The sequence below is a fragment of the Oculina patagonica genome, chromosome 5 (genome assembly GCF_052425735.1).
Source record: "Oculina patagonica isolate OP01 chromosome 5, crgOcupat, whole genome shotgun sequence".
In the NCBI taxonomy this organism is placed as follows: Eukaryota; Metazoa; Cnidaria; class Anthozoa; order Scleractinia; family Oculinidae; genus Oculina; species Oculina patagonica.
In genome coordinates, this window is record NC_135762.1 from 14886104 (window position 1) to 14898617 (window position 12514).

Here is a 12514-nt window from a genome sequence, read left to right on the forward strand (position 1 = left end):
GTCAAGACCGTTGTGTAACCGAACCTTAATTGACCCTTAAAGGATCTTAGTCTGCCTCCGCCATTTTCTCTTCCATCTATATTCGGACATTTCGCAAGTTGAAAAGAAATCCTCTTCCATCCTTGTGCGTTTGCTTTACTGAGGTCCTAAATTGCCACAAATGCTTTTTAAAATTATCGGTGCTTATTTTTTACTAGTTATTCTATCATTCTTTTGTTTGTTTGGAGTGAAATTTATCAGTTGAACTTTAAGGATCCTAGTCAGCCTCCGCCATTTTCGATGCCATCGACATTATGAAAACTGTATGGCGAAACGAAATCCTATTGCCCTTAAAGTCTGTTTAATTACTTTTCGCAGTTTCACATTGATCTCTTTCCTTTAGACACGCTTCGCGAAAAATATAATACCGAAATTCTCGTATGTAAACAAAAACAAAGGCGTGGATGACTAGGGTCTTTTAATTAAGCATCATACGCCATTTTCATAGATCAGCTGGTCAATAATTGTAATCCTGTTCCAAGCGTTCAGTTAATAGTTCAGGAGCAGCGCAAAACAAAAAATCGCCGTCTCGCCCCAAACCCCACACCTATTTTTCCATTTGCCCTTCTTTGCGCAAATCCCGTTTTTCACGCTGCTCCCAACGAACCGAACGCCTGGAACAGGTTAGGTGATTATACTAAGACCTCGGCTGTAATCGTGTAAGGTTTGGTTTGAGTGACTGAGGTTAAGTCATTATTTACTCAATCTGGTAGTAATTTTACGTCCTAAAAAGACTTCTCCCGGGAATTTTGAATTCTTTTTAACAGGACTGAAAACACACTTTGTTGAGAAAAAAATGCAATCATAATTACATTATGTCATCTTAGACATTTAAGCATTCTACATGTTTGTTCATGTTTTCGGTTCAGCCAATTCAGTTTTTCCTCTAAAATGGTTATTTCTAACTGTACAAGTTCCAGGAATTCGGGGCGTAAACTGAAAAAAGGTAAACGCCTCATCCCTTCAATTTTATATATATGCTCCTTTAACACAACTGCACTTTTACTTAACGAATTCAAAAACAACCTATTACTCTTCATACGATCAGGCGACAATCCCTCAGAATCATTCGTGACATTTGACCGAGAAAAAAAACGAGTAAAGTATCGCTTAAACATTCCAAAAGCTAGCCTCAATGTTGCCATAGTCTCTTCAGTGGTTAGGTTTTCGCGAATGAAATCCTGTACCAAACGATGCATTCCAAGTGATCTTTTATTCTTCCTTTGCAAAAGCGAAAATTTTGTCGACAATTCCACAATGTGGTCTGCTAAGAGAGGGAGTTCCGTTCTTTGGCGTTGTAAACATTCAGCCAAAAGCAGTTTGCAGTCAATAATATCTTCTGGAATTTCGTCTGGCGATAGAAATGCAGCAACTTGCAAAAATCTGAAAGCAAATTCTCCATAGGTCGACTTCTTGATATATTCCAGGTTTATTAGCCAAGTGGTATGCACGCTCAAGCGACTTTGACACTCGTATTCCCATGACGGACTTGCTGGATGCTGGCTCAGCAACTTTAATCGCTGAATTTTGTACTCTTTAAGATAATCAATTATTGAGCATCGAAGGGCTTTAATATGTGCACCAGCTTGCTCTAATGCAAGAGGCAGACAGCCAAGTTCTCCCGCTAGTTGATTTAAGATTTCCTCTTGTTCGGTTGCATAATCGACGCCGATTCGAGTAACAAGAAAAATCGTTGCCTCGTCTTCAGAGAAAGAGGACAATTCAAGGCAACAAGACGGCTCTAGATCTATGCGTTCACAAACTTCGTTTGTTTCACGTCTTGTTGTTAACAAGAGATGACAGATTGCCCGCCTTTTCCAACGACCAGACAAAACATTATGCATTCCATCGGAGAGCGTTAGTTGGTCAACATTGTCAGTAACCATTAAGCAAGGCTTCTTTTGCTGCGAAATGTACGTTAGAACTTTCGAAAGCGTTAACTCAAATTTATTTGAATCTTCCATTAGTCCCAAACGCAAAGCCAGGTCATTGATGGAGTTTTTAAACTTTTCGTCATCCTCCATGGAAATCCAAAACACACCTCCCTCATATTCAGGTTTTCGTTTCCATGCAAACTGAGCTGCTAAGGTGGTCTTCCCACATCCTCCGAGACCGCAAATGGCTGCGATTTTTACTCCATGACCACTTTCAAAGGGAAGGCACTTTTCAAGGAATTCTTTTTCTTTTTCTCTTCCTGTAAACCACCTGTTTTGGTCTGGAGCATCAAACACTACTGGTCTGGAATATACTGCAGGTGATACACTTTTTGTTAAGGTTTTACAGGTAGTCTCGACTTTTTGCAGTCTCTTGTTCATTTGTTCCTGGTTTTCCTTTTGTTCCTTGTCCTTCTTATTAATTTCTTCTTTCAACTCTTCCTGCTGTTCTTTAAACTCTTCCTGCTGATTCTCGACTTTTTCCAGTCTCTTGATCACTTGTTCCATCGCTCTTTCAAACTCAGTCCCAAATGAGTGAAAAATATCACACAAGTTCTTAATCTTCTCATCTGTCTTTTCTTCGTAATCATCCAATGAGTCGGATACTGTTTGCACTTCGTTTTGAATGAGACGAAGAAGAGTGTCATTGACTGGTTGACCAAGATATATCTCCAATCCTGTGGAACAGACAGAACAGTCAGGCATTTACTACAGTAAGAATCTAGACACCGCAGCTGCCATTACGATTGTCTATCCTGATGTAAGAAACTTTAAGTTCCTACTAAAACTTGTATCAATTTTGTTACATAACTATTTCCATGTTCCAGGTAAAGGTACGATATAAGAAAAGTGTTTTGTTGAGTGAAATAGAACACCATTGTGTTTGTTTACGACATCCATAGAAAAATAAATCTTCAAAAGTGCAACTATTTCTTCAGCGCGTTACAATAACGTAAACACTGTACTCAGGCATGGCGCGCATTCTTCTCCAATTACTCAGATCGAGATTTTGGTGCTCTTATGTTCTCACAATGGGCCTTGATTGTTTATCGATGACATGTGGTTGTAAGATCTAGATATCAACAACACCCAAGCACAACCCGGAGATAGCCGACGTCATACATTCAGGGACTTCCTTTTTGGCCACTTCTGCTTTCTCATTTTCGGGTGCTTCTATTTACAGTGATTGCACTTTAACGGGATGTTATTTATAAAGACCTTAAGTCGATATTGCATCTATTGAAGAACACAAGTAGCAAATACCTCCACCGACATGGCGAATTTCTCGAGGCTCTTTTTGAAACGCGTAGTCGCTTTTACTTCCGCCAGTGTAGACTGTTCAATTAGCCAGTCAGTTTCACTCCAGGTCAGCAAAAATCTGGCCGAACTTGTTTGCCTATTTTATTTGTCTTTTCGGGGAAAGTAAATAAGGGAGTGGTGGGGTCATCAAAATTGAGGATTACGAGGGGCACTGGGTAACTATTTCTGATGAAGATGGGAGGTCATTGTGTACTACAGAGACAAATCCCAACAGATCCCCTACCCCATAAATAAAGAACGGTTCCTTACGCCCCTTAGATTTCTTAAGTCTTTGGTCTTTAAACTACAGTAGGGGTAAGCGTGTATCAGTTTTTGGGATGCTTTAAATATTGTTTTGTTGATAGAAACTAATAAACCAGAAAAACCAAATGCTTATACTGCATTCACATTTTGCAATAGTTCTCATTAGATTGCTAACAGCTCATTCTGTAAGTAATATTAAGTTTAACTGTTTACCGTACCTTGTGTCCTCCAGAGTTCGAATTCGCCCAAAATTCTCACTTCGTCGGTAGACGTAAAATTCAGGTTTGTGACCAGGTTCTTCATGAGATCGAAGCAGTTATTGTAATTCACTTCTGTCCATGCAGCAAAGTCACAGTGCGCCCACTCATTCCGCACTTTTGACCGCACATCTTCAGCAAACGGTTTTGCAGACGTAAATGGTGGTGCGCCACAAAGGACGGCTAGAGCTGCTGATGTGTGAAAGGAACTGTCAAATGCATTGAAATGTGCCATGAAAGGTTGCATAAACAGCTTAGCCAAAGACACTTCATCCTTTACGCAGTAGTCATATTTAGGTGCCTTTCGACCAGGGGCTGCATTATTGTTGATGCTTCTGTAGTTTAGTTTTACTGTGCCTGGTGCAATTGTTTTCAGGTAAGCTGCATATGTCTGCTTGTCTAATCCAAAGTTTCTCACCATATGTTGGTAGAATGGCGTCATTTCGTTTTGAATTTTATCTCTGAGACGTGGAGTGAGGACATTTTGAAGAGCAATGCCCACCACTAACCACCGTCGCTGCTCCAGGGATGTCCCGGATGAGGAAGCCATATCTGAGGTATATCACTCCGCCGGGCTAAGTACGAGTTTGTTGTGTTTTTGGTGAGCCTATGAGGAAGGGAGTCATGTCTAAATGGCAATTCGTGAAAGAACCTTACTTTACAATAGGCCTTATTCGTATTCTCGGTATTGGACTGGAACTAGCTTGCAATGGAGGCTCATGCGGGTAATCTTTTCAAATGCAAATGACTTGAAGCTGTTTTTAATGATATTCCCCCGCATGAGCCTCCATTGCAAGCTAGTTCCAGTCCAATACCGAGAATACGAATAAGGCCTATTGCTGCATGTTTGTTGGTACCTTGCGTTATACCAAGATCTATATGGGCAAGCCTGGTTTTCACTAGTGACGCAAGCACAAGCGCAAGCACAAGCGCAAGGATAGCAGCTCTATTTTCTCCGTGAAAAAGGCTTCGACTCAAGCAAAAACACAAGCGAATTGCATTTGGATGCTTGTGCTTGTGCTTGCAGCAAGCACAAGCACAAGGGTCAACATTTGTCCTTTTTGCGTGATCGCGCTTGTGCTTGCGACGCTAGTGAAAACCAGGCTTTACCTACCCTGCTTCCCACCCTTTTCTCCGCCACCACCCATTTGTTGAACTCGATCACGTCATTTCACTTTTTTCTCACGTAATGTCATTAAAAAATAACTTGATGGCTTAGACTTCAAAATGTCACCAACCTAATATAGATACTGTAAAAGCTTTATTAATCCCCACTCTCTTCTCCCTCTCTTAATTTTTTAACATTAGCTTCCCGTCTCTATTAACCTCTTCCCTAGAAGAGGTTAGGTTTGCCATACAGAAAATTGCGTGTTCTTGTGAAAGTAATAACTGACGTACACTAAAAAGCTTGGATACTAAAAAGAAACGGCTCCATGATTCTGGACAAGTCGAACAACACTGCGTAAGTTACTTGTCACGCAACAAAATGTAGTATTGCAAGTTGAAGCAACATGTTGCGGGAAAGACATACGCGCAACGACAATTTGCAACTTGCAATGTAACATGCAACACTGCGACAATGTTGCGAGACAAGTTTAACAAAAATGTTGCCCGTGTTACTGGGCTTTAATTAAACTAGATTTTGAACTTAAAAAAAAAAACGAAGAATAAGTTACCACAAGTCGAAATTATCAGCTTCTGAAAACAACATATTATAAAATAATAGGCAACTTTCTTTCCAGCTATGAATCCTATGCCAGGACAACACGTGTTACATTTTCACAGTCTTAGTTTATCGCAGTCATAACAGAAATGGAGTGAGTCAACAAATCAGTACAGACAGTGTAATGTACACATTATAGACAACAGAACGAGCGCACTAAATTTATACAGAGTCGTCTGAGCGGAAAATACTATTAGGTTAGAACCAGAACCGCGTAAAATCACCGCTAGTAATCGTCTTTAATTAATTGAATCTCTTAGCAGGAGCCATAAATTATTAATACTAGCGTAATTACAACCCTCCAAGTTTATTTTTTCCTTAGTGGCCATTTGGCCACCGACTGCTCAGGTTTGGTCGCCAGTGAAAAATTTTAGTCGCTAAATTATGCTCACGCTTTCAATCCTTCTTCTCAATTTTAGTCGCCAGGCTGGCGAATTTGGTTAAAATTTAGTCGCCAGCTCCAAAATTTTAGTCGCCATGGCGACTAAAATGGTCTTAACTTGGAGGATTGGACTAAATTTTATTCGTTAACAACAGTTCACTCACCGATCGTCACTTGTGCTTGATCAGCATAACTTATATAACTTCCGCTCGAAAGCACAAAACAGAAAGTTTCACTCGAAACGAAGTTCTAATCCAGCTCAAATGATGCAGACCTCGCAAGCCAGGTATCGTCTAGTTATTCCTGTTGATCTTGCTTGTGGTTCTTTGCTTTCTAGTCCACGTAGAATTGAACTGAACCTAAAACAGCGACAAAGCGAAAGCGATGTGCGAACGATTCGAGAATGTCGTTCGTGATCGCTTGACTATCAATTTTGATCCGGGACTTTTGAGGGCGGAGCACGTTTTTCGTGTTAAAATGAGGTATTGTCTGTTTTTTTTTTCTGTCGATCTTTCTTGTAGTTCTTTGCTTTCAAGTCCGTGTAGAATTGAACTGAACATTAAACAGCAACAAAACGAAACTGAGCTTCGAACGATTCGAGAATGTTTGGTTCGTTCGTGATCGCGTGACTGTGTTGATCCGGAACATTTGAGGTTGGAACTCAGCTCGTTATTCGTGTCGTGTCGCGTCACGCTAGAATGAGGTTGCCTAGTTCACAGACAATACAAATCTCGATTAGTGAATTAAAGCGAGAAAATAAATGAGGCTTTAGAGCCCCATTTTTTCCATGTGTTCGGAGTGATAGATAAAAGAGAAAGAAAAATAAACAACGTCCCCTCCCCCCGGGCAGTGGTCTTAGTTGTCAAGACTGTCTCCTTTCTTCGAGTATGATTCAAATTTCAGCGTTTCTCTTCTCTGATTTATATAAACCAAGAACCGCATCCGTCTTACCTCGGTACTTTTATACATTTCCTTTGAACATTTATAGTTAACATTACCAAAGCAGCATAACGAACTAGCATGTCGTAGCAATGCTATTAACCCTATCCAGACCGGGGGGGGGGGGGGCGGAAAGTGCCCGCGCTGACTTTGAACGCTAATAACTTTTTCAATATTCAACCAAACGCTGCCAAACTTTCCGCATTTATCGAAAATTTAACTGGAAATAATTTGGTAGGATCGGTTGCCGTGTCAGGAACTTGACGTCACCATGGCAACGACATTTTGACAGACATGTTTTCCCAAATTTGAAATTTTCGTGTTTCTATAAATGAAAAATAACTTTAATGCAATTACTTTCACCTTTTTACTGGTTTTAAGCACACTTTTATCGATTTTGAGTACTTTCTAGTAATTTTGGGCAGTTTTCTGACGTTTTGAAAAAAATTCGAAATCCAAGATGGCGGATCCAAGATGGCGGCTGTTTTGGCATTATGATGTCATTGTCACGTGATGTGACGTCATCATCCCATGTGACGTATACCAAAAGTTAGATTTTCGGACATACTATATATCCTGTAAGTTTCATTGTGATTGCTTTAATATTCTGGAAGTTACGGAGGGGGGCGGAATCCGCCCCCCCCCCCCCGGTCTGAAAAGATCCAAAAAAGCCCGGTCGGAAAAGGGTTAAAGGCAATATATATACCTTTTAGTTCGACCGCCAATAAACGCCGGAACCTTGATCAAACGCGCCCGGCGTTTATTTAAAAATAAGCAGTTTTAACCCGGCTTTTATACGAGGTCGGCGTTTAATCGGGAAGGCGTGGGGAGGAGGAAGGGGGGGGGGGGGTAATACGAGAGGAGGGCTTATTAGAAACGGGTTCTTATTTCAAATCATATATCGGTTAGGGTGCAGGTAAAAGATGTGAAAAGGACTTTTTAATGTTTTAGTGCTGTTTGATAACAAACTTTCACAGAATGGCAACAATAATAAGTAATTGTATCCTGCGTTGCAGCCGGACGTATCACAGAATCTTTGATATAGTCCGGACTATACCGGGGTTTAGTTCGTCTGCAACGCAGGCTAGTTTCCTTGTTGCTTGTTCGTAAATTGTCATGATTTATAAACTAAGAAGGGCGAGGATAGTCTAACTCGAGTGCGATCTGCCAAGGAAGAGTTTCGCGTGCCTCCCCCCGCCCTCCACTCGCTGATTTTTTCCTTCAGTCGCGCCTGTTCCCTATTTAGGAGCCTCTTCACAGGTCAGCTTAATATCTATATCTCCCCAAAAGTTACTTAGGGCTCGATCAGAGCGTCCTTTTGCTTCCAAATAAAAGTAAAACCAAAACAAAACAAAAGAACTGCAATGCTCAATAATTGAAATACTGTTACTGTTAGCTCAAATGGTCAGTTTATTTTCATGCATTTAAATTGAGACATACAAAGAGAGGACATTCCTCTCCTGGACATACAAAGCGAAAGAGATCAGGACGGTTACGCCATGCAGATGCAGATGCATGATGTAGGCCTCTGTTATTACAATCAATTTATTGAAACATTATGATTGACTATTTTTTTTCTTATTGGCGTTACTGAAAGTTAAGGAACTGCCAACAATTAAGCAATTTTTTGACATGCAATGATATTCTCCCAACTATAATGAGAATTCGAATGTTGACATCAGACATCAGTGTTAGTGTGGCTTGCAAAAGGCGTTTCTACAGTCAAAGGGACACGGCTGACAGAGGAAGCCTGGAGGACATATGCGCGCGCATTCTGTTAGTTGACTTTCCACTGGCTCGTGGCACACTGGACAGTCGTCAACTGAAGTTTGAAAAGAAGGAAATTTCTCGAGTGAGTAATTTTTTTCACTGCCGTGTGTCTGTCGCTATCAATCAATCAATCTTTGCAATAGCCCAATTTTGATCTACCAACTGATTCTGACTCATTATCCTCCCACAGAGACCACGATGCTTTCGGTCAGCACCAAGAATAACAATCTCTGACCATTTCTGATTTTTGAACATGCGCAAGTTGTTTATTTTCGTTAGTTTGCCAATCATATCCTAATCTGGTCCCCAGAGGCCGCGAATCGTTCTTCTCTGCGCCAGGAATCGGGACGTCTGGGCTAATCTGAAAGCCCGCCAAAAAGACGGCCGAATCTGATTGGCTGTTGAAAACTTGTTCTTTTCACCACAATCTCCGGCGTACACGCACAACCAAACAGGTTTTGGATTAGCCCAGAGCCGTTGAATTTCCTGACCGCTGGTCTAGGGGAACGCAGGCTCTGGGTACGAGATTGATCGTATCCGACTGGAATAAATTCAAAATCTTCGGAGAAAGACCAGAAATCTATGACTCACGGACTTTCAAATTGGAACTGGCCATCACGACCTCTGGGGACGAGATGATTCGTTACTTGGTCTCACAGCTTGGGGATAGAAAGCAAAAGAAATACTTACTGAATATCTTATTCCCCTCAAACTGAAAATCAATATAAAAAGCAACCTTACGTTAGTGAATGGATTGGTAGTTTGGATTAGGTTAGGTTGCAACTGACAATAACCTCTCTATTGGTGTAATCCCTCCTTGTAGAAAAGAGGGATATTTATAGGGTTTTGTCAGAGTTCGAGCCAGCGAGTCATGCGAGTCATTCTGGTTTGCCTAAATAACACATTGGTTTGGCTTTATAGCACTTCGGTTATATTAATCTAAGTAGCCTTCCGGTTAGCCTACAGTTAACTATTGTGAGGTAGCTTGTAGTTGGTCCTTATACTGGAATCAGGTTTTCACTACATGAATGGAGGTGAGTGATGTGAATAGAATAAAAGACTTTGATGACTAAGCTGTAACTATCAGGATCAAAACAAAATATTAGCATGAAAAATACAGAATATTGATCAAAACACGAGAACATACCGGTCCAGCAAATACACAGGCCAAGGAGGCCAACAACAAGATAACAATGGTTTTCATTGCACCTACACATTCACAAGGAAAAAAACGTTTAGAGAAAAGAAAAAACTTCATCAGTTATACCCTCATCTTAACTATGTTAGAATCTAAATTCTCTAAGTCAATTTAGAATCATTTCATCCTTATTTGTATATTTTTTTACAAATCCAAATAACATACGAACTTTTTTCAAAGGAATCAGGATTACTTTTTTACATTACGAGAGATAATGTTGATGATTTGAACCTTATCCTTTGTTCTTGCAATTACTAACAAGAAAGTCAACGATGTTAAATAATTCCCTTAACTTAGAATTACTTGAGAGTTCTTTATCCTGGGTAAAATTTAACGAAAGAGCCAATTCAATTCAATTTCTATCTTGTCACTGTAAACCGTTAGAATAAAAAGAATTTTTTTGAAATGTGGCCAACAATCGCTCGTTCCAAGCACCACATTCAACCTATGTTGTTACATATCTGTCCAAGATAAAGGGATCAGTGGTTATAAAACTGCACCAAATTGAAAAGAAAAGTTATAAGGAGGCAAGCGTGGCCGAGTGGTTTAGGGCGCTTGTGTTGTAATCTGGAGATCCCCGGTTCAAGACCTGCCCTTGCTACTAGCTGGATTTGTTTTTCGGTTGTCCCGAGTTCAAATCCTCGACCACGCTTTGTATATAGCCTACTGGTCTGCCTCCTGCCAGTTGGAGTTTTTGTGTTTTGCTGCAGCCGCAATGGCTGCAAGCAAAACACATTGAGAGCTGAAGTTTGTGCCGTAAGGTGTAAGTGCCGTAACAAAGGAGAAATCTGAACTACCGATGTCAATCAAATCCATGAACAAACAAAATCGAAACCAATGAACCGTAGCGCTGATCGCATTCGAAGTTACGGGCCAAAGTATTCGAACGCAAACCACGTTGGACACGTTGGAAAACAGAAAACCGATTTAAAAGTATATCGCATTGGGAAAGAAAACAAACTGTGGCGCGACCACTCCAGTTTTATGAGAAAATTATTCTGCAGTTTTCATCATTTACGAAAAGAGCGAAGACTTGGAACCTCGCCGAAGGTCATAAATATTTTCTCCAAAGGACCGGTTAGTGCACAGTTTGTAAACTTTCGCTTTGAAAATAAACTTACCCTCACCTTGTCTACACTGTCTACAGCATACTAGTACTGTATTAACTCTGAACTTCATATTTTAAAATAAAATGTATGAACGTGTAACTTGTCACGCAAAGACAGCTGGAAAGCTGCACCGCTAATTGTAGCTGTATTCGAGCTATATAAAAGACAGCTAGAAACGAATTAATACTAGTAACATCACAATGGGAAAGAAACTTATTCAGTGGTGCACACCGTCGAAAACAAAGAAATATTAAAGGAAGTTCTCATTCACCAGATTCACTGCATCAGATGCAACATTCGTCAGTTCGTGTTTAAATGCGTGGCGACCAGTTTGTTTACTAGTTATTAAAAAATAATACGGTCTTCATTTAATAAACAGTTCATCCTTAAATTTCAGCTTTTCTACGACTGACAGGTAGGTACTATAGTATAAGCCCCGCTAAAATAGCTGGAAAGGGAAAGTTTTTTGAAAAATGAATTTTTGACTGCCAGACGCGCTGGCGCCACATGTTTATTTTGTGAAGATTAATTAAACGCCGTGAAAAATAGAATTTGATGTCCAGCGAGCCACTGCATCTTCGGCTACGCAGTCCTCAGTGAATCCTCCAACTTCACAAATTTCTAAAACTTTAAGAAAACGAACTTTCGCAGAATCAAAAATTGGTCCTTATCGATCTTCCGATCTTGTTGTGAAGACACTGAAATTCGACGAGTGTTCATGCGTGAAGGGATGACTGACGAATGATAATAATTATTTGTAAACTTTCGCTTTCAAAATGAACTTTGCGTTACGTTCAACGCCGTCTTTCTGTTGTTGTACGCCGGTGCGCGTGCGATTATTTATAATTTCTGAATTTTGCATATTTAACTCAGGGTGACACAACAAGTTTGTTAAGAGTTAGTTGTTCCAGTGTTTAATTTGGGTGAAAGTGGTTAAAGAACCACTGTCTTGTCACTAATAAATATATCACATTGAGTTCTTATAAGGTCAATAGATTCTGTCTTTTTCGTTGTTGTTAAAACGCTACCATTGTGACAATGATTCCAAATACAACTAACGGTAACCAGTGAGATAACGCCACTAAAAGAATCACATTGAGTTCATTGAGATTTTTTTATAATGTTAAGAGTTACTGTTTTTTATCAAAGAGACAATCATGTCAGACATTACGTTCACTTACTAGTAATTAAATTATGTTTGCTGTCTTTGATTTCAACATAACATTGATCAGTAAAATTATCAGGATTGAATTAACACAAAGTGACTACAATATAGTGCAATTATTAACCTGCACACAAGTGACAGACAATAAAAGACGTTGGATTTCAATCTCGACTCACTTGTCTTTCATCAACATGTTCCCTAAGACTTTGCTCTAGCAGCAAAACACATGGACCCATTGGGGCCCTATTTTTAACCTTGTTATGTTCATTTATAAATTATTTGTTTCCTCTGTTTCAGTGGCATGCCTGTAAACTAGCTATCTCGTTGAGATATGAAGCTAAGTGCATGACCACTATAAACATATATTTACATTTTTTTAAACGGAAATGTTTGGAAAAGAAAGCACATTGTCGACTTTCGTAGTAAACGAGTAAA

General features: G+C 39.9%; 1 protein-coding gene and 1 pseudogene across 2 annotated transcripts in view; both read right to left on the minus strand.

The window, feature by feature from the left end:
* The window catches only part of LOC144655651 (uncharacterized), a 97525-nt pseudogene that overhangs the window by 57625 nt on the left and 27386 nt on the right, over positions 1–12514 (minus strand). The window lies entirely within an intron of this gene.
* On the minus strand, positions 858–6478 carry LOC144654070 (uncharacterized). The gene is made up of 3 exons (XM_078514180.1): positions 6063–6478; positions 3755–4400; positions 858–2650 (listed from the first exon to the last, which is right to left on the minus strand). Exons 2-3 carry the CDS (start codon positions 4341–4343, stop codon positions 858–860), a joined length of 2382 nt encoding a protein of 793 aa, XP_078370306.1. The 5' UTR covers positions 4344–4400; positions 6063–6478.